Below are 22,702 nucleotides of genomic sequence, written 5' to 3'. Positions count from 1 at the left end.
AGCATCTCTGTTCCCTGGAGAAGAAGCAAGGAACGATGAGCAAAGGCCAAAATACGGGAGTGACAGAATGACATTAATTGCTGGTAACAGCAACATTGCTTTATCTAAAAAGGTGTAACCAGGCAGCAACTTAGATATGCAATGATGTCATACCAGGAAACACTAACACAATCCTGCTTATACTGCATTGAAAATATATAGTGATATATTGAAAATCTAAAGTGGTTTTATATTTTCAATATATCTCTGTTATAAAGAATCCCAAATGACAGAAGCAAGAAAATGTCTTGGACAACGAAACAGCTCTATGTTGTTAATGAACTGTTAACTGACAGTTATTTAAAACAGTAAGCACTTTGTGACAGAGTTTTGAAAGTAAATGTATCGATTCATGTTAACAAGCCACACATTAAGTTACATATTTTTGACGAGACTCTGCGACTAGCCAACAAGCTAAACTAAGTAGCTCTATCTAACTGCTAACTCTTTAGCTAAATGCATTAGCCATCTGCTTGAGATAGTTGCTGTAATGTTAACGAAGGGCGACTGTTTTACCTAAAGTTAATTGACAAAGTCATCTGCTGACATGCCGATAATAAACAAAGTAACACTATGGCAAAGTGGCAAATATATGGCGATCGAACACTAAAAATTATTAGTTGAGGCCTCTGACCAACTCGATGTTAGCATCCTGTTAGCATTTGTACTACCCAGAGTAAGCTGTAGCATTGTATACACTGTTGACATTAAACATATCAAGAAACTATGCCATTATAAGTGTTTATCTGAGCATGGACGTGCTACCCTGTAATTACCTTGGGTAAAACTCTTTAAACGAGATGGTTACGCCGTCGTCTGCCTTTTAGCTACTATATTTTCTTTACAAGTTAAGGCGGAAGTTTTTCAGGACTGACCAGACCGACATCTTCCGGACCGTTTCGACGTCAACGCCTGTTCTCCAATGAACAGGCGACTAAGCACAACGTCAGCACATGAAACGTGCCCTTTATGACTGTCAGTCTGGTTGATACACTTGATAGAAAATGTACAAACAAACATGTTATCTCCCCCAAAGGAAAAATTTTCTGTAATTCACAATTAGATTATATAAATTGGCGTAAAACATGGTTGTGCCCCTTCAAGTTTTGCATTTCAAATACAATAAGAGAACTTTAGTTTAAAATACGACACATTTATCCTTGTAATAACACAATTTCCAGGTTCACCGATTTGGGATTGAATCAGAGACAGTTATACATTTATTTTGTATTTGCCCTGTGCCATCTAAGTTTTGGAGGGAATTTTGAAAAATATACAGTGCCCTCCAAAATTCTTGGAACACTTGGTATTTCACATATGTTGATGTGTTTATGCCATTTCAAATATATAAAAAAAATCCAAAAAAATTTAAATTTCCAAAATTATCTGCCTTAAACTCAAACTGAAAGTGGCATAGAGAAGAATTTTCTTTCACCAAAACATCAAATCTAGGCTTGCATCTCAGATGAACCTTCTGGCAAATTGTAGCTGAACTTTCAGGTCTTGTTTTTAAGAAAATCCTCCTCTATACGACTTCAGCATAAAGCTGTATAACTGGAAATACTAAATGCAAAACATGCACGATGCACAATTTTTCCAATCACAGCCAGAGAAGCCTATAACTTCTTCTGGGCAAAAAGGAGAAGAGCGAGGAAAGCCACCAAGACACCCAGATTACCAAGGTTGGGTAGGATTACTTTGAAAGAATACATGTGGATTACATGTATGTATGTACATACATTTGGATTACTTGTAATCTGATTACTTTTGGATTACATTTCAAAGAAATCCTACCCAACCTTGGTTATCTGGGTGTCTTGGTGGCTTTCCTCACTCTTCTCTTTTTTGCCCAGACACTCATTTTTTGAGAACTGTCTACTCCACACATATTTGTCATAGAGTGCCATACTGTTTGTATTTCTACATAATTGATGTAAATAAAGTCAAAGACATTTTCAGTGACTTGAAAATGTTCATGTATCCATCCCTTAACTTGTCTGAAGAAAACTGGAAAAAAAAAAAAAATATATATATATATATATATATATATATATATATATATATATATATATATATATATATATATATATATATATATATATATATATATATCGTGTATATATATATATATATATATATATATATATATATATATATATATATATATATATCGTGTATATATATATATATATATATATATATATATACACGATATATATATATATATATATATATATATATATATATATATATATATATATATATATATATATATATATATATATATGCAACCCACCATCTTGGCTTTTATATTTTTAATTAATTTATATCAAGTTGTAGAGATTTATTTTCAGTTTACATTTAAGGAAGATAATTATAACACATATATAACACATTATAAGACTACGGGAACCACAAATGGACAAAAATGGGAAAAGTGGTCATTGTTTATCCAAAAAAATTAATAATACTATGTCAGCCAGACATATTTAGGTTGATGTTGATTTGTATAATTGTGTTATAAAGTTTAATAAAATATAAGTTAAAAAGGAAGATAATTTTAGAAATTAAATTTTTTTTTTTTTGTATTTTGTAACCCAATAACCCGCTAGTGGACTCCTGTTGTAAGGGAAGTCATCACGCTAATGAAGGAGGCCTTTCATGTCCAGCTGGCACAGAGGTCTCCAGAAGGTATTGGCAGGCTGGAAGGACTGCAGCCTCAGTGATGGCTGAGGCAAAAACGTGAGTGTTGGAGGAGTCTGTAGAGGCCATGGAGAATGACTTTCAGTTCAGCCTTAAAGTGCTTCTGGCACACTGATTCAGGAAAGGGAAGCAGTTCTTCACCCAGGCTGTGTTCAGCAAAGGAAGAGAGCTGCTAAATTGGACTGAGGATATTGTCAGGTGGTAGAAAGAACACTATGATGATCTAGTCAACTTGACAGACATGCCCTGGATATGCTTTGAGGAGGCAGGGATGGATGGCTCAGGCAGATCTGGTGCCATCTCATCTCCCATGCAAAATTCACAGAGGTAGTCAAGAACTCCTCAGTGGCAAGTCGCCTTGGATAAATGAGATCCGCCATGTGATGTTGAAGTCCCTGGATATTGTTGGGCTGTCATGGCTGACATGCTTATACAATCTTGCATGGAAGTCAGGGACAGTATCTCTGGATTGACAAACTGGTGTGGTGGTCCCCATCTTTAAAAAAGGGGGCTGGAGAGTGTGTTCCAATTGTAGAGGAATCTCTCCCTGGGAAAGCATAAGCCAGGGTTCTACAATACAGGAGACCATTAGCTGAACCTCAGAACAGTGCCTTAGTGGTTAGCACTGTTGCCTCACAGCAAGAAGGTCTTGGAATCGCTTCCCAGCTGTGGCCTTTTTGTGTGGAGTTTGCATGCTCTTTTTGCACAAGTTCTCTCTGAGTGCTCCGGCTTCTTCCCACATCCAAAACTGAATTGGCAACTTTAAATTGTGTGTAGGTGTGCATGCTGGTTGTGTTTCTCTGTCTATATGTAACCCTGCGATAGACTGGCATCCTGTTGAGGGTGCTGTGCGTCACGCCCTATGACTGCCGGAATAGGCATCAACTCTCCACGCCAACCCTTAAGTGAAGTAAGCGGGCAGAGAAAATTGTATTTAAACAGGTTATTCCCATGATATCAAGATGTCGGAGGGAAATATAATTACCCAGCATGGTAAAAACACCAAAACATAATGACAAATACAAAGCCGTGTTGGTATTCATTAAACATGTAAATTATGACCCTTAATTGGAGTAAGCCGTTGAAGATGAGTGTGTAAATTATATAGATATATATAGTGAACAGGGATATTGGTCATGAGGTCTTCAACTTATTCCAGAAAGGGCCAAGAGACTGCAGGTTTTCTTTGCAACCACCCACTCCACCAGGTGATTTCACTGATTAACATCACGGAGTGGGTAATTACAAAGAAAACCTGCAGCCTCTTGACCTTTTCTGGAATGAGTTGAAGACCTCTGCGTTTGATCGCTCCACTCGGGACGCGAGCTCACGATCTCCGACATGGGAGGCGGATGCTGTAATCAGTCAGTGGCCAGAGTATCCTTTGGCTGTCAGGGGAGGCCTGCACAGCGACTCCTGCTGGCCGCCGTCATAAATAGCAGCCATGTTCAATTGGGAATTTTTGATTAGATGATAAATCGGGTACTTTTCCTTAAAGGTTTCTTCGGATTTATGACGTTTGACATGAATTTTTGAAAAATGTGGTGTATTTATGTGTGGTTTGAGTGTATTATTTAAATCCGAAGAGAGAGAGAGAGAGAGAGAGAGAGAGAGAGAGAGAGAGAGCGAGAGAGAGAGAGAGAGAGAGAGAGAGAGGAGAGAGAGCGAGAGAGAGAGAGAGAGAGAGAGATTGGGGGTGGGGGCGACTGAGCTCTAAATGAATGAAAAATCTGCAAAAAAAAAAAAATATATGTTGAATTTTTATCAACAATACAAAGTTTTCCATCATCTTTCTGGAAACGCCAGGATCATAGAGTGAACTTTCTAGAATCGTCCTTCGGGCAGTGGATCAGGCACAGACGTCCAATTACATCCACCGTATGTGGTGACGTCACAAGGGTCCGTCTCATGGGTTTCCAAGGAGCAACCTGATTGGCTGGTTGAAACTTCATCGTCATCATCTTGTCAAAGACGGCAAAAGATTAGCCGGATGTACCGGTTTGTCCCTTCGACCACACGGTAACAGAAACACCCTAAAGATTTGGAAATAATTGCTCGCAACTATCAACGAAGCGCACCAGAACGAGCTGTGTTTCAGGAAAAAATTAAAAGGTGGGGAAATTTCCGGATTAGCTACTTAGCTACATGTGACTCATTCATTTGTGTTTTGTAATGTTTTTTTTTTCTCTCCCCGTTTCTGTACGATCTGTTCTGCTTCGTTTGCTCCCTTTTCCAGCTTTCACGACTTTAAACCACATATGCTGAAAGTTGAACTGCCGGAAGGATGGCAACACACTTCCTTTTCTTTTTCCTTTTTTATTCTTCCACTTGCCAGCAGCAGCTGGTGTTGATGTGCTTGTGCGTAGTTTGTCACTAAAATAACCAGAATCTCCAGAACTGGAACAGCAGTAAGGCTTATTGTTATTCTTTTTCTCCAACAAAAGCATCTGGAGCTCAGAAACCGCAAACGTTCCAGCGACCAAATTTGGCACGCATGTCCAAAATAACCACAACTACTCAGATACGAAAAACTACCGTGATCGACCTGATGGTGGCCCTGTAATAATCAGTTTTATATAACGGCTGAGTGGATTCTGTGGTCATTTGATTGGCGCTTTTTATGTCACATGACATGGATTAATTCATCCCATTTGTGTTGCATTGCATTTAGAGTCGAGGATCTCCTCAATCCCATCGTCACGTCTTCCGAAGAGGAAGCAGAGACTGAGGACTCAGAGGCGGACTCATCCATTACCCAGGCCGAAGTCACCGAGGTGGTTAGAAAGCTCCTCGGTGGCAAGGATCCTGGGGTGGATGAAATCCGTCCTGAGTACCTTAAGTCTCTGGATGTTGTGGGATTGTCTTGGCTGACACGCCTCTGCAACATCGCATGGCGATCGGGGACAGTGCCTCTGGATTGGCAGACCGGGGTGGTGGTCCCTCTGTTTAAGAAGGGGGACCGGAGGGTGTGTTTCAACTATAGGGAGATCACACTCCTCAGCCTCCACGGTAAGGTCTATTCCAGAGTACTGGAGAGGAGAATTCGACCGATGGTCGAACCTCGGATTCAGGAGGAGCAGTGTGGTTTTCGTCCTGGTCGCGGCACACTGGACCAGCTCTACTCGCTCCATCGGGTGCTCGAGGGTTCATGGGAGTTCGCCCAACCAGTCCACATGTGTTTTGTGGATCTGGAGAAGGCGTTCGACCGTGTCCCTTGGGGCACCCTGTTGGGAGTGCTCCGGGAGTAAGGGGTCCGGGGTCCTTTGCTAAGGGCTATACGGTCCCTGTACGACCGCAGCAGGAGCTTGGTTCGCATTGCCGGTAGTAAGTCAAACCTGTTTCCAGTGCACGTTGGCCTCCGCCAGGGCTGCCCTTTGTCACCGGTTCTGTTCATTATTTTTATGGACAGAATTTCTAGGCGCAGCCAGGGTGTAGAGGGGGTCTGGTTTAGGAACCACAGAATCTTGTCTCTGCTGTTTGCGGACGATGTGGTTCTGTTGGCTTCGTCAAATCAGGACCTTCAGCGTGCACTGGGGCAGTTTGCAGCCGAGTGTGAAAATCAGCACCTCCAAATCCGAGGCCATGGTTCTCGACCGGAAAAAGGTGCTTTGCCCTCTTCAGGTCGGTGGAGTGTCCTTGCCTCAAGTGGAGGAGTTTAAGTATCTCGGGGTCTTGTTCACAAGTGAGGGACAGATGGAGCGTGAGATCGATAGACGGATCGGTGCAGCATCTGCAGTGATGCTGTTGCTGTATCGGACCGTCGTGGTGAAGAGAGAGCTGAGTAGGGGGGCAAAGCTCTCGATTTACCGATCGATCTACGTTCCGATCCTCACCTATGGTCATGAGATTTGGCTCATGACCGAAAGAACGAGATCGCGAGTACAAGCGACCGAGATGAGTTTCCTCTTCAGGGTGGCTGGGCGCTCCCTTAGAGATAGGGTGAGGAGCTCGGAGTCGAGCCGCTGCTCCTCCACGTTGAAAGGAGTCAGTTGAGGTGGCTTGGGCATCTTTTCCGGATGCCCCCTGGACGCCTCGCTGGAGAGGTGTTCCGGGCACGCCCCATTGGGAGGAGGCCCCAGGGAAGACCCAGGACACGCTGGAGGGACTACATCTCTCGGCTGGCTTGGGCCTTGGGGTTCCCCCAGAGGAGCTGGGGGAGGTGTGTGTGGATCGGGAGGTCTGGGCGGCTTTGCTTGAGCTGCTGCCCCCGCGACCTGACTCTGGATAAAGCGGAAGAAGATGGATGGATGCATTTAGAGTGTGGCTTGGTTCCATTTAGAGTGCAAATTTGGTTCCATATGTTTGGTACCATTGCACTCTGCATGTGCAGCCTACACATGCACGTGCACACCCAACACGCACGCATGCACGCACATACAAAACAAATCCACTGTGCTGTCTGGAGGCTGTTAGCAGGAAGAAAGAAAAGCTGGACTCATTACCATTCAACTCTTTCTCTCATTTTCTCTGCAGATTTTGCAGTCATGTCAGTCAACATTCATATTAACAGCCCAAATGTGAGATATACAGAGACACATATTGTGGCTCAGTATTCCTACCAGACCACATCAGTGCACACAGAAGGGAATAAAATTACGGTAAATCGCCTGTGTCGCATTATGTTTGTGAACTGTACACTCTATTTGCTTTCCGTACAATCTCCTGCTAATTCTGCTCCATAATGAATGTAGGTGACCCCTTGCACCACTGAGCTGACTTTTCGCACTGAGCGGCATGTTCCCCGATTGGGTGTGATGCTTGTGGGCTGGGGGGGCAACAATGGGACCACAGTTACCGCTGCTGTGTTGGCCAACAAGTTGGGCCTCAGCTGGAGGACCAAGACTGGAATAAAGGTGAGTGATCAAAAAAAAAAAAAAAATGTCGGCATAAATCCATACACAATATCAACTAGTGGAATATTGTTATTTCATTCTGGTTTGGATAAACAACAGCTCTAACTTAGTGTAGCAGCTGATGATGGCACAGACTGCATTACTACTTAACTATCTTGCTTTATAGAGATGGCAGAACACTTCGTCCTGACAAGGTCAAGTTAAGTGGAACTGGGTCCAAATAGAGTCAGCGTATTTGGACCTTTCAGTGGGTCTTATTCAGGGTGGGGCAAAAGCAAAGGGTGATACCACACTTGGGGAATTTGTACCCACGTGTAGTAATTTTGTCATTGTTGTGATCCATTTTTCATTCTTTGGAGAAGTAGTGAGGGTAAGGTTCTGGCCTGGGGGCAGGGGCGGGGGGGTGGCTTTCCCATCAAAACTTGAGATTGGTGCAGCTCTCAGGGTTTAATGATTACAAGTGTTGACAGGTCTAATTTGTTAGAGAATCAAAACTTCTATATTCTTTTTAAAATTCCAAACAGGTGGTCAGATGAAGAGTGGCTCTGTGTTACACCTCTACAAGTTAATTTGTACTACCTGCAGGCTGTAAGGTCGGGGGGTACAGAAAAGCACTTTGAACGGGACCTTCCAAATGAGTGCATCTCAGCTGAATTTGAATTTGAGCATGATTGAGTTTCATCACATTTTGATTCTTGTGCCCATGCTAACTGAAACAAAATTGATGTGATTTTCCACAAATTTGAAGTGGATAATTGGGATAAAAAATTCTGGCTGGGAAAAGTACATTAAAGTTGTAATTGCTGTGTTATGCATGTGGTCTCCAACTACAGAGTAGAAAGTACATTGGTAATTGAGCAACATAATATGCAAAACAGAATGATTCTGTAAAGAATTTGTAGTTGAAAAGAACTGTGAATCTTACTTTTATAACAAGACCATCAGAATGATTATGAAATGGCAGCTTCTTTTCCTCTTTTCTGAATGTATCCTACTGTATTGCCCCGGTTACATTTGCAGACCGACTGCTCACTGGATATGCCGACAGAGAGCTTAAATCACACTAGTTTTGGTTTTCCCTTTTTAAGGGCACATGCAACTGCCTTAATGAACGGTTTCTTGGGATGTCTCTGATTTCTTGACTATTTTGGCACTTTGTTATGTACACCTGTGTCTCATGAGCTTCAATGCACTGATGTATTACTGGCTTGAACTCTGTAACTTGTATTTTACATAACAGAGATTTAAAACACAATGTTTTCTCTCCCTTTTTTTTCTCACACTTTCTTCAGAAAGCAAATTACTTTGGCTCCCTCCTGCAAGCATCTACTGTTTGTCTGGGGTCTGGTCTAGAGGGCGAAGTAAACGTGCCTTTCCGTGACCTTTTGCCCATGGTGCACCCTAATGATATTGTCTTTGATGGTAAGAGTAATTCCATTAAATCTAACTCAAGGTTACCCTTTCAGAGTCCAACAGAACTATTTGAGCAAAACAATTGATGTGAGAGAGATTTATACAGGCAGAAAGATTCCACCTCAGGACAGTTTTTGGGTACTGGTATACTTAAACAGTTAGTATTCTCATGTAGAAAGGCTGTCCTTCAGGGCTGAGACTGCAGTGAGTCATCTTCTTTGGGAAGGGCCCATCAACACAGCTTTGTCTTTTGTACTTACTACTTACAAGACAGGTCACACCACTGTTGAACACTAACAGGTGAACTGATTTCACTTTGTGCTCATTCATTATTTTCATTATTGATAGAACATGTTTTAGCACAACCTTTAGAACATTATAACTGACTCTGGGCGAAACTGATAAAAATACTCATAACATCCATTGGTTTATACCATGTGTCAATGGAATGGGTGCACTTTTAACATTACTACTAAATAGTGACTAACACTTTTAAAACAGCTCCAGCTACACTGCCATTAACCCTTTAATGGTCAACTCAAGCATTTGGTAGAGCATATTGATATTTACTACATTCTGTTGAAAACTGTGAGTATGTTAAAGGGTTCAGAAGACTCCTCATTATCCCACCTTTGCTTGTTTACATTGAACCAAACAAAGACGGCAAAATGCTGCCCAGCTGTGTGATTTTTAGATGGCATGCCACCATTCTGGAATCATTGTCAGCACTGGCATTTAGTGTGACGTATAACATGCACATCGAAAATCCAAAAATCTCAAAGAATGCTGTTGGTGGAGATACTTGCTTTAATATAAGCATGCCTTATAATGTCACAAAAAAGGTGTGGACATTAGTTCAAAACATCTCTTGTGTCAGGTAGATGATGTAACAGTGGCCAGCTGTATAAAATTTATATACACATATACACAAATGGTAAATGGACTGCATTTATATAATGCTTTTCCATCTGCATCAGATGCTCAAAGCACTTTACACATCAATGCCTCACATTCACCTCGATGTGAGGCTGCTGCCATGCAAGGTGCCCACTACACACCAGGAGCAACTAGGGGATTAAGGACCTTGCCCAAGGGCCCTTAGTGATTTTCTGGTCAGGCTGGGGTTTGAACCGAGGATCCTCTGGTCTCAAGCCCAATGCTTAACCACTAGACCATCACCTCCCATATACACTTTTTGCCTGTGTTCAGGTTGGGATATTTCTTCACTGGATCTTGGTCATGCAATGGAGCGAGCTCAGGTGCTTGACTGGTCATTACAAGAGCAGCTACGACCGCACATGTGCTGCCTGAAACCAAGACCTTCCATCTACATCCCAGAATTTATTGCTGCTAACCAGGAGAGTCGCGCTGACAACATTCTTCATGGGACTATGGCAGAGCAGGTGGGGTTTGCTAAACAAATATGCAGAGCATAAGGCTAGAGGCACTCTTGTATAATTATAAAAAAAATCCTTCTCTGGATTATTGTTATTGTTTTTTGATGTGATTAGGATTTTTGATTTTTGAGGAGTAAATGGTTTTCCAGGTGGAGCAGATCAGAGCTGATATCAGGGACTTCCATCAGGCGAGCGGTGTGGATAAAGTCATTGTTCTGTGGACGGCCAACACTGAGCGCTACTGTGATGTCATAATTGGGGTTAACGATACAGCGAAGAACCTGTTGGCTACAATCCAGGTGAGATCAGGGTCCATGAAAAATGTCATTTGGACCACCCAGACTAGTAATTTGTACATATTCTGTATGATGTAAACTGATACATTTCTTTAAGTACAGAGGATAACTGAAAAAGATCTTTCAAATGGTGATGCAAGTGCCAAATTTGGCACAAATACACTTTAGACATTACCCTTTTGAAAAGGCAGGGTGTCCACTTGAATTTTCAATAAGTGGCCAGGCAGGGGGTCAGTTGAAGAATTACACAATGGTCAAAATTAAAAGATGCTCCAATCATATTGAAAATTATACCACATTATTTTCCTGATAAAGATTCCAAAAAGGTATAGTTTGGACTATCTATAACTGAATGTTAGGGAGTTATGGGGTAAAAACAGCAAGAATGATGACAAAGGTCAATTTCAGTATTTACAGGGTTCAAAAGTTAAAGATGCTTTAATTTTGAAAAAAAAAAGATCAATGTGAATTATTGGTTGAGTTAATAGGGTTTTAAAAAGGAATAGTTTGCATTATGTGGCATATTTAGTTATCATGTTATTCATTGTTTAACCTTTGCAGACTAAGCACTCAACACAGTCAAAACTATTCCATTTATTAATCCTATTAGCTCAGTCAATAATTTGCACCACTTTTTACCAGCATTGGGGCAACTTAAACTTTTTACCCCTGTACAAACTGAAATTGACCTTTCTTACCATTCTTGCAGTTTTACCTCATAATTCCATAGAATTCAGTCACAGATAGTCCAAACTATACCTTTTTGGAATCCTTATGATCAGACAAATAATATGGTACAGTTCTCAATTTGATGGGATCATTTTTAAATTTTGACTCATTCTTCAATTGTCCCCCTAAGTGATCACCTATTGAAAATTCAAGTGGACACTGCTTTTTCAAATGAGTAATGTCTAAGGAGAATTTGTGCAAAATGTGGTGCTTGCATCACCATTTGAAGGATTCCTCTGTAAATATTCTCTTATCCGCTATACTTGGCGTCTGCTGAAGAAAAAAAAAATCTGGGGTTTCTGGATCAGCCATTCAACTAAATTCCCTACTAATGCTGATATAATCCATCACAATTTATGATTAATAAAGCTTAAAGGATGAACAGATTAGTCTCTTAATATGTTCTTGCAGATGTGTAAATGAAATACTATGAGTGTGAAAGATTTATTTTTAAATCAGATGTGGATGTTTATGGTTTTCCCCCTTTTGAGTGAGTTTTAATAATCATCTTTCTTCAGTATGTTTTCACTGCTGCCAGCAAAGGTAATTGTCTGTTTCACAGTTTTAATCCTCAGTAAATAGCTCAATTGTAGATGCGCCTCGAGCCTGCAGCAGAGCTGTGCTGCACAGATGATGTGAACACTGTTGCAGGGGGAATGTTTCATCATCAGCCCAGTGTTCTTCCTCACTCTGATAAGACAAAGGATGTCACAGTCATTATCTCTTTGTACCTCCACTAGGGTGGAGGAGAAGTTTCTCCATCAACTCTGTTTGCAGTGGCCAGCATACTGGAGGGCTGTGCCTACATCAACGGCTCCCCACAGAATACGTTTGTCCCTGGGGCTATAGAGCTGGCTGTGGAGAGGGGCGTGTTCATCGGAGGAGATGACTTCAAATCTGGCCAGACGAAGATCAAATCCGTGCTGGTGGACTTTCTGGTCAGCTCCGGCATCAAGGTGAGATGAGTGACTGAAGTTTAAAATGCCAATGACAGATCAGCCAATTGAACCAAGCCAGCTGACCTAAAGATGAATTTAAAAACAAAAAAAAGAAGAGGGGCAAAAAGGTTACATAGTGCACTGTTTTCTGCCTGTCTCCTTCAGCTAGTGTTTACTTCTGTCAGCATTGTGCTCTGCGTTAGGAACCTCTGATCGTACAGTCTTTATCTTGGTGTCAAAGTATTTGCAAAATAGAAGTACCTTTGAGCTCTGATTTAAGAGTTTATCAGAAACTCAAGTGTTATGTTAGTAGCTTAAAAAAATAAAATAAATATATATATATATATATATATATATATATATATATTCACAATAACTCTGGTCTCAGGAACCACTGATCCTAGGCTTGCGCTTTTTAATTCCTTGTTTTAATCTTTGACACCTCCCCAATAATCTAACAAGTCAAGCCTGGGAGTGTCATGCTTTGCGGCAGCCATGACACCATGGAACCCCCTTTCGTTTATGAATGCCATCTGCCCAAGCGAACAGCTGGTCTACTCCCACCAGCAAGGTGAAATGTGGGAGTCCCTTTGGCTTTCTCCAGCCACTGTGGTCCTCAATACTCCAGTGCATATGTACTAGATCATGCATTGAGAAAGGTGTCACATGGCCAAAATGGCAAAGCTGACTCTCCCTCGCAGTACAAGTAATACTCCTCATCTTAGCCTCTTGTGTTTGACCCAGTCATTCCAGCGGTGCTCAAGGATTCTCCAAAGAGACCTTGTACCAAAGGCATCCAGTCATCACCTTAAGTCTCACAACCATACAGTAATACAGGAAGCACCAGGACACTTAAAACTTGGACTTTTGCTCTCCTGCAAAGACATCGGCGTCACCAAGCACCTCTGTCCAGAAACCTTCTAATGCCATAAGATCTTCTCAGACATTTCTCTATCTCAAAGGCTGTGGACCTACGGACAGGAATGTCTCTAAAAGGTCAACACCTTCACCACATACAGATACAGTTTTCATGGCTGAGTCCAGGAAGTCACCGAAGCCTGGATCTTAGTCTTAATCCAGGACAGTCTCAAACTCAGTCAATCCATTTCATCACTCAACTTCTGATGTGCTGCAGTCAGAGTATCCACTGATTCCACCAAGCTCACAGCATCAACCACAAAGTCACGGTCGGTAAACCGTTCCTAACCAACAAAGTCACTGGTTTCCACAACCCTACCCAACAACCAGTGAATACAAGCATTGAGCACTGAAGGACCCAGAACATAACCCTTGAGGAACACCAGTTGTCACTGGGAGAATCTCATTCTTTGTATACAGTATTTTACACTCTGCATTTACAACCTTGACTGGGGAAAAAATAACAAATGAGAAAAATAAAGAAAATATGTAGTAATTACTCTGAAACCACCAATCTCTACTTCTACTATTCACATTGAATTTAAATGGTTTTCTCTCCCTGTCTCAGCCGACCTCCATTGTCAGCTACAATCACTTGGGGAACAACGATGGAAAGAATCTGTCTGCTCCTCAGCAGTTTCGCTCCAAGGAGATCTCCAAGAGCAACGTAGTGGATGACATGGTCCAGTCCAACCCAATCCTGTACCAGCCTGATGAAAAACCTGATCATTGCGTAAGTTAACAAGTGGCTGTTAAACTGGAGAGACTCTTCCAGACATCTTATTTCTCTCTCTCCCTCTCCCTGTGTGTGTCTGTCTGTCTCTCTCTCTTTGTTTTAGGTGGTGATTAAATATGTTCCCTTTGTGGGAGACAGCAAACGTGCCATGGATGAATACACTTCTGAAATAATGATGGGAGGGATCAATACCATTGCACTGCACAACACCTGTGAGGTCAGTCAGTTTCAGTGAAACCTGTGGATTTTGTGGACATTTGAATTTAATAATGAAAAGCCTATTTGGTGTACATTTTGCCTTCTATCTCAATCAAAAGTGCCTCAATCACTCTCATTTGTGACAATGAGGTGCAAACGGGTACTCTCAATGAATAGACCAAGTTTGAGCTGCATCTGAGCCGTATTACGGATTTAGTAGATATTTGACTTTAACATCGAAAAGCACTTTTAAATCTGTATTTTGCATTATAGCTTAACTTATGAAAAGTCACCTCTAACAGGACTGTTATCTTGAAATTTTTTTTTCCAAGGTAAAAATTTGTGGCATAAGAAACTAGTGTTGGTGGAGGTTTGCAGTCTATCAGCATGGTGCTGTAGTTTTTTGCTTTTGCTAATTCTTACAGAGACTGAATTCTATCTACTGGGGAAAAAATAGAGTATTCCCAAAGGCCAGGTCCAAGAGTGGTTGTATGGGGTGGAGGCTCAGGAATGCCATCACTTATGCTCAGTTCCAATACTCTCCCTTCACCCTTCCCTGACTGTTAATCTTTCTTTACACATCTTTCAGACACTTGCAAGTCATTTGCATATTCCCTCTCTCCCACTATTTCTACACATAACCTGTTCCTGTTTACATGTTTAATTTGTAAGACAAATGAAAATGAATTTTGATGGAACTGATTTTTCACAACTGTAAATCGTCCTTGTCTAGAGAAATTCCATCTTCCGTACATCTTTCTGGCAAACATTTGCATCTTAAAACTATCAACATCAAAAATTTTTATACAGTAAAACTAGGAGGTCAAAGTTCTGTGTGTGGAAAAATCATACATTTCTGACATTTATAAATGGTTATTTATGTCTTTTTTTTTCTTTCTTTTTTTTTGTTAACACTGAAAAATTGGTGAGGTGTTTTGGACGTCAGGTGAGGATGCTCCCTGTTCATCTCCCTAAGGAGGTCTACCAGGCACTTTTTATCGGGAGGAGGCCACGGAGAAGACTCAGGATATGCTGGAGAAATTCTATTTCCCAGCTGGCTTGGGAATACCTTGAGATCTCCCGGGAAGAGTTAAGGCCACCTGACACTTGCACGACTTTGATCCACGCACTTGCATGCACTTTGCCGTGCACAAGAGTAACCTCGCCTCAAACTCATTGTAAACTGTGTACAGCTTCGTGCAAGTGTGTAAAGAAAATTTTGAAATGTTTAAAATCTCCATTGCGCATTAATTACTTGAACTTCATGTGAACATTATGCAAACAATTCAAAAACACTGCGTGAGTGATTGCGTCAGCGCACCACATCACAGCGCATCTCGTCTGAACGACTATAACGAGATGTTAAATACGAGGTCTGTTAGAAAAGTATCCGACCTTTTTATTTTTTTCAAAAACCTGATGGATTTGAATCACGTGTGCTTGCATGAGCCAACCTTGAACCTTTGTGCGCATGCGTGAATTTTTTCACACCTGTCGATTGCGTCATTTGCTGGTAAGCAGCCTTTGTGTGAGGATGGGTGGAGTCTCTCATCATTTTTTCTTTGCAAGGAAATGGCAGATCGACTGGAGCAGCACGACTGCATCAAATTTTGCCAGAAACTGGGTGACAGCCAGGTGGAAACCATTCGGAAGATTCAGACGGCTTTCGGTGGCTTTTCAGTTGTGTGACTATCCGAGAAATTGTGGAAGAGGTGGGCATGTCACAACATGTCCTGTGAGACTTCAACATGGAGGCGCTTTTGCTCCGCCATCAGCTTCGTGCCGAAGCCATCGGCATGAATTTCGCTGCAACTCTTTTCATGGCCTAATCTTCTGTCACAGTGGAATGTGCCGAAAAAGTGCTGATGTCCACCTCTTCCGCAATTTCTCGGATAGTCACACGACGGTCCCGCATCACCACAGTGTTCACTTTGGAAATGATCTGGTCATTTCAGCATGTTGATGGCCGACCGGAGTGCGGTACGCTCTCCACCATTGTGCGGCCGTCTTTAAACCAGTTGTACCGCTCCTTAATCTGTGTGATGCCCATAGCATCGTCACCGAAAGCCGTCTGAATAATCCGAATGGTTTCCACCTGGGGGTCGCCCAGTTTCTGGCAAAATTTTATGCAGTCGCACTGCTCCATTCGTTCCGCCATTTCCTTGCAAAGAAAAAACGACGAGAGAACTACACCCATCCTCACACAAAGGCTGCTTACAAGCAAATGACGCAATCAACAGGCATGAAAAAAATTCACGCATGCGCACGAAGGTTCAAGGTTTGCTCATGCAAGCACATGTGATTCAAATCCATCAGGTTTTTGAAAAAAATAAAAAGGTTGGATACTTTTCTAACAGACATCGTATATCATAAACATACTTTTATAGCTGCTCACAAGAAGGAAAAACATGCAACTGTTTTACCAAGCCATTCCAATATAAACATAACCAATAATTACCTTTTTAGACGGTTCCAAATGCTTTCTCCACCTCATTTAGCATGCGCGTGAGAAAAGCTGCTGCTGGAGCACTCCTCTGTGATTCCGGAAGCGATTAGAAGTGTTTTCAACAACCAACTCAAAGAGAAAATGATTAATCCGCTACGAAATAATTATTTTATATATGCAGCGTCCAGCACACAACACGTGGCAGCCAGCGGAACAAAGTACGGCATCCGGCTACGAGCACAGTGGGTGGGGGCACAAGTGTCAGGGCACCTTTACAGGACTTGGCAGAGGATAGAGAAGTGTGGGATGAGCTGCTTGATCTACTGCCACCATGACCCGTACTCGGATAAGCGGTTGAAAACTAATGAATGACAGAATGAATGAATTTTGGGTTTCAATTCGTAAGTGTACCAGAAGCCCTGAAATTTGCACATCACCCGCTAGATGGCAACAAAAGCAGTTTAAGTGTGTGGTAATGTCTCCACTGCTTATTAATTTGAGGAGTTAACTTTTGGCAAAAATAAGAGGCTGAAGCAAAAAATCAACTTACAGTTGTGTCCCTTGCCCTTACTTACTCATTCAAATGTCATGTTAAATAAACTTAAGTTTTACTTATTTAACACTTGAAGGGAAACCAAACAGCATGAATTTAGATGTTTGTAGTTGTAATCTCAGTACACCTTAGAATGACTAGAAACTGTGAAGTGAAGACTAAACATTTGCCTGTGGTACATTTCATAACAGGTATTTTCTTAAAACGTATTATTTGTTGATCTGGCTTTGAAGGTATCACGATACAATACCACTAATTTTCATTTTTCACACAGATGTAGAGTCAATCCTAACATGTTCTTTCTCATTCATTTAAATCAAGGTGGAATTTTGATGCCCCACTTATTAAATGGTAGGAGCAGCATAGACTTGCAAGTATTGTTTGAGAAGCTTTGAGGGTGTTTAAGGTGAAACTGGTTTTACACACACACACACACACACACACACACACACACTTGAAACTGGTTACTAGATCAGTTGTTTAACCATAATCACTCATGTTAATCCAACGATGGTGACCACACATCTCTTGTTGTGCAACAGGACTCTTTGCTAGCAAGCCCAATCATCCTGGACCTTGTGATCCTGACCGAACTTTGTCAGCGTGTGACTGTTCAGCCCCAGGGTGAAAAAAACTTCCAGTCCTTCCACAGTGTCCTGGCATTGCTCTCGTTCCTCTGTAAAGCCCCCTTGGTCCCACTGGGGACGCCGGTCATCAATGCTTTTTTCCGCCAGCGTGCCTGCATCGAAAACATCATGAGGTGTATCTCAGCCCCAATAAAAGATCTTTTTCTTTCCTGTTCTGCATTATAACACACTTTACCTTTTAAAAATACTACACCCTATTTGCACGTCTGAGGGCCCAACGCCGAGCATCAACCCACCTCTTTTTTTTTTTGAAGAAAGTTGGTTAAACACTGACCTGAAATAATTTTTTTATTAAATGCCCACCTAAAATAAATTCAGTGACTCCAGCATATTGTAAAAAAGCACACAAAAGAGTTTTCACAGTTTTCTCATTTCTTCCACGTCTGACTTGTGATGTCATCAGTTTGTCCTGTGCTCTTATTGTGAAAGATTCGCAGGAAGTATTCTGTGGCAATGGCTAGCTTTGTACAAGTCCCACTCACACGGTAAAGGAGCTACTATCAGTTTGCTCGTTTTTGTGTGACAAAAAGCCTTTTTCCACCTGCAAAATGAGTTCCTCAGCTGATGTCCGCAAAGTTTAACAGAAAATTTTGAGCGTGTTCAAAACTTTGAGCAGAGTTTAGATGGAGAGCTTAAACTATGCCTGTACCTTTGTTTGCTGGTTTGTACTCTACTTGTTTTTTTTTTTTTTTTTTTTCATTTATTTTTTTTCCCTGTGGCTGTCTGATTGATCATTCTGGTATTCTGATTGACCAAAACTCCAGCACCAGAGGAGAAAGAGTCGACACAGAACAGGAGATATCACTCACTCTCACTCTCGCTATGTCTCCCTCAGAGAGAGGGAGGAGGTGGGGGCACATATGATTATGATTTTGTGCTTTCAGACCACCAAACTATTGCTGAAATCCAGAATTTCAACAAATGGGGACAGTCCTTCTGTGCATTGCAGATTCACTGCAGTAGAAATGTGGCGCAATCTGTCCGTTAGCGCCCCAACCCCATGGGAGACAGATGTATTTGGGTGATTCTTAGACTACGGGCACTTATGTCCTTTGATCATATTGTATGAAAAACAGAATAAAGGGGAAATTTCACACTTTTATAGTTATCTTTACAATGAAAGTGTGTTAAGAAATTTGTTCTAGTAGTCTATGATGACTTTTTCACCTTTTTTCAGCATCATTATATGCAAATATTGCCGTTTTGTGCTTGTCCCACACCCAGACTTTTGATCTTCAATAATAAAAATGAATGGTAAAGAAACGTTTTTTCTAATGTTTTAAAATATCTCTGAATAAAATATCAGTAAAATAATCAAAACATAATTGGGGTATTCAATGTCATAAAACTGTTGTGATTTTTTTTAAACAAAATGTAGTTGTCCCACACTATTTCCGTAATTTCCACCACAACACTGTAATGTCCCTTTAAACAGTTTGTATGAAAGATTGTTTGGGTAGTTTGTATGGAGATAAACAGTGACATCAGAGCACATGTGTATAGCACCAAATCACAACAAACAGTTGCCCCAAGGCGTTTTATATTGTAAGGCAATGGTGTGGTGGAAATTACATTTACAAGGCCAATAGTGCCCGTAGTTAAAGAATCACCCATTTGCCAACGGACAAAATATTTAAATACTTTGTCAGAGTGTGACACAGTGTGAGCACACACAGGGCTTCTGCAGCTTGTGGACATGAACGCAGAGAAAACTGACTTGTGTTGACAGTCAGTAACAGTCTGAATGTTCCACTCGTTTCACTGAGAGGCTGGCGGCAAAATTATGGATTTTCTTTTTTTTTTTTTTTTTTTTAGATCTTAAGCAGGAATCACACGGCAACAAATGTATTATTTAACTGCAAAGTCGCCTAGATTTAAACAGCTAGGAACTTTTTTAAGCTGCCATGAGTGCCAGAGTTTTCTACTTTAACATACATGCTGTGCAAAGTGTTTCAGTGAAGTAAATTATTGTTCATGTAGTTAACATTGAAAACTAACCGTGCAGGTCACCTTTTGTCCTTTTTTTTTTTTGGCTGCGCCAGACATCAGCTGACAAGGAACCCATTTAATAAATAACAAAAGGATAGGAAGGAAAAAAAACCAAAAGACAGGTGATTTATTCTTTATTAGCAAGGAAATCAGACATTTTATTAAACTAGGCAGTCCGACAAATACATGTGGCTGAGTTTGTACAAATGCCCACCCCCCCACTTCAAGCATAATTTTGCATGGAACGTCCAGGGCGCTCAGACATGCCAATATGGTATTATATTGAAGGGTAAAGCTTCTAAATAAAGTCAGTCCAAGTTTACAACATGTGAAATTTGTACAAATTTCATTCAAAGTTTAAACTTCCTTTCTGCCTTTTTCAGAGCGTGCCTTGGCCTTCCTCCTCAGAACCATATGCTCCTGGAACACAAGCTGCAGAGAGACGTACTGCCGACGCACACCAACTATGTCAGCAACCACACAGCAGCTTTGAAAAAAGTTCCCCTCATTAACGGGAACCATACACTGATAACAAATGGCATTGAGTCACATGTTGACGATGACCCACGCATGTTTTGATCCCAGATGCAACACTGTACCCTGTATAAAATTGAAATACAACTAGGTTTGTATCAAAAGAACAAAATCGCTCACTGAGCAAAATATGATAGAAAACAAAAAAACAAAAACAAATATAGTCCTGGATAAAACCAGCATTTCTTACAGTAATTTGCTGAAGGTTTTACAAAAAGGCACTGCCGCATAAACACTTATGCAATATTGATTGAAACAGAGCAAAAGATCTGTTGCATAACACCTAATGCTGGGCCATATTTTCTGGAGTATAAGTCGCGTACTTGTTTAGAAGGCCCTGTGACTTGTACTCTGGTGCGACTTATATACCAAAATTTCCCAAGTTTATTAATAATAATAATTATACGGCTATGACAGTACGCGTGCGCCAATTGGCTGATTTCCGGTCTGATATTTTCCCATATCAGACCGTTACCATGACAATTGGTCCAGATCGCGTATCAGATTTGGGACTTTGTCTACAATTTTCATGGCGTGAAATAAAACAAAAAGTGAACAAATAAAATGGCGGAATTAACAGCAAACGAGCTTGAAATGGACATGCAAAATGAAGACCAACAAAAACACAGCTCCAAACAGTCAAGAATAGATTAAAAACTTTGTTACAAACAAGAAAGCTAAAAGCACGATAAGAAAAACCAAGTCGGATATGAGCATACTCCATAAATATCTAAACAGCATTGAAAAAAAAACACATAGATTGAAATCTTACCAGCTAACGACTTTGACCATCTGTTATCTGTTAGGCAAGTTCTTCATGGAGGTGAAGAAAACGAACGGGTCTGCCTCCAAGCCCAAAAACATCAGCAGCTTTCATATTCAGGTGAAACCTGAAGTTCACGTGTTTGTATATATAAAATAGTCATATGATAAACAAATTATTAACCTTTCTTGCTGGATCTGTATAAAAAAATATCAGACCTCTGTGTTTGTTACATGGACCTCGCTATCCTTTATTATAATGACTGTTTATATGGGAATTTCCCAAAAATCAAGGAACTAAAAAAATAAGCTCCAATAAAGAAATACAGTAACTCCAATAATAAAAGAATGAATACCAGTAATAAACAAAATACACTACAACAATGCACAAAAATCTCAAAAAGAAGAGATAACAGAGAAAGGTGCAACTTATACTTCAGTAGGACCTATGGGTGATTCTTTAACTATGGGCACTATTGGCCTTGTAAATGTAATTTCCACCACACCATTGCCTTACAATATAAAGCGCCTTGGGGCAACTGTTTGTTGTGAGTTGGCGCTATATACATGTGCTCTGATGTCACTGTTTATCTCCATAGAAACTACCCAAACAATCTTTCATACAAACTGTTTAAAGGGACATTACAGTGTTGTGGTGGAAATTACGGCAATAGTGTGGGACAACTACATTTTGTTTAAAAAAATCACAACAGTTGTATGACATTGAATACCCCAATTATGTTTTGATTATTTTACTTTTTATTCAGATATTTTAAAACATTAGAAAAAAACGTTTCTTTACCATTCATTTTTATCATTGAAGATCAAAAGTCTGGGTGTGGGACAAGCACAAAACGGCAATATTTGCATATAATGATGCTGAAAAAAGGTGAAAAAGTCATCATAGACTACTAGAACAAATTTCTTAACACACTTTCATTGTAAAGATAACTATAAAAGTGTGAAATTTCCCCTTTTTTCTGTTTTTCATACAATATGATAAAAGGACATAAGTGCCCGTAGTCTAAGAATCACCCCTATATGGTTTTTTCTTTTCCTCTTCAAGAGGCATTTTTGACAGGTGTGACTTATACTCTGGAAAATATGGTAATGTTGTGGCATCAGCGGCACAGGATGGATAGTTACCGACCTTGAGCATAATTGTTTTAGGAAGGGTATTATTCAGTTTTCAAGAAATTGCTTTTTTTCTAGTTGCTTGAGTTGTTTTCTGTCCAAATTTTCAGTTGAATTAACACAAGGGATCTCACAGCTGTGGGTAATAACATGATAATTGATGTCAAACGGTGTCATCAGCAAAATCTGTTTTAAGTAATATTTAGTGTTTCATGTTTAATATCCAAGTTAATCACACTCCTGTGTACATAGAACTGAACTGACCAGAATATGACCTTTTGGACTGTAAATTTTAAATTATGTGAATTTCATTTTTGGCATGTTACTGCCTTCTTACAGCCCAATTGTCAGTGTTTGTGTGAAGCTGTTTGTAAATGGTTATTGTGGGTTTTCTAGGTTTGACTAATTTGTACACTG

General features: G+C 40.6%; 2 protein-coding genes across 4 annotated transcripts in view; one reads left to right on the top strand and one right to left on the bottom strand.

Moving 5' to 3' along the window:
- The window catches only part of LOC117500890 (programmed cell death protein 10-like), a 29,823-nt gene extending 28,854 nt beyond the window's left edge, over positions 1 to 969 (bottom strand). Inside the window, 1 exon segment of the mRNA XM_034159676.1 lies at positions 816 to 969. The gene's annotated coding sequence lies outside the window, so the exon portion shown is untranslated.
- Positions 101 to 21,087, top strand: LOC117500887 (inositol-3-phosphate synthase 1-B-like). Of its 3 annotated transcripts, none has more exons than XM_034159671.1 (11): positions 101 to 112; positions 7,216 to 7,340; positions 7,434 to 7,595; positions 8,888 to 9,017; positions 10,218 to 10,411; positions 10,555 to 10,704; positions 12,171 to 12,386; positions 13,855 to 14,019; positions 14,126 to 14,239; positions 17,762 to 17,979; positions 20,239 to 21,087. In XM_034159671.1, the coding sequence occupies exons 2-11, from the start codon at positions 7,227 to 7,229 to the stop codon at positions 20,432 to 20,434; spliced, it is 1,659 nt and encodes a 552-aa protein (XP_034015562.1). In that variant the 5' UTR covers positions 101 to 112; positions 7,216 to 7,226; the 3' UTR covers positions 20,435 to 21,087. The 3 variants fall into 3 exon arrangements, with proteins under 3 accessions (XP_034015562.1, XP_034015560.1, XP_034015561.1); XM_034159669.1 differs by lacking the exon at positions 101 to 112 and adding an exon at positions 4,724 to 4,854; XM_034159670.1 differs by lacking the exon at positions 101 to 112 and adding an exon at positions 4,735 to 4,913.
- The last annotated feature ends 1,615 nt before the right edge of the window (positions 21,088 to 22,702 follow it).

Source organism: Thalassophryne amazonica, chromosome 19, assembly GCF_902500255.1.
Source record: "Thalassophryne amazonica chromosome 19, fThaAma1.1, whole genome shotgun sequence".
Taxonomy (NCBI): domain Eukaryota; kingdom Metazoa; phylum Chordata; class Actinopteri; order Batrachoidiformes; family Batrachoididae; genus Thalassophryne; species Thalassophryne amazonica.
Note: the sequence above shows the minus strand (reverse complement) of the source record. Positions and strands in the feature narration are given on the sequence as shown.

What these genes read in the sequence shown, in the direction of transcription:
- LOC117500887 (XM_034159671.1), top strand. Translation starts at nt 7,227, where the DNA reads ATGTCAGTCAACATTCATATTAACAGCCCAAATGTGAGATATACAGAG. An exon ending in ATGGGACTATGGCAGAGCAG is followed by an intron (nt 10,412 to 10,554) that starts GTGGGGTTTGCT and finishes ATGGTTTTCCAG; the next exon opens with GTGGAGCAGATCAGAGCTGA. An exon ending in CACTGCACAACACCTGTGAG is followed by an intron (nt 14,240 to 17,761) that starts GTCAGTCAGTTT and finishes GTTGTGCAACAG; the next exon opens with GACTCTTTGCTAGCAAGCCC.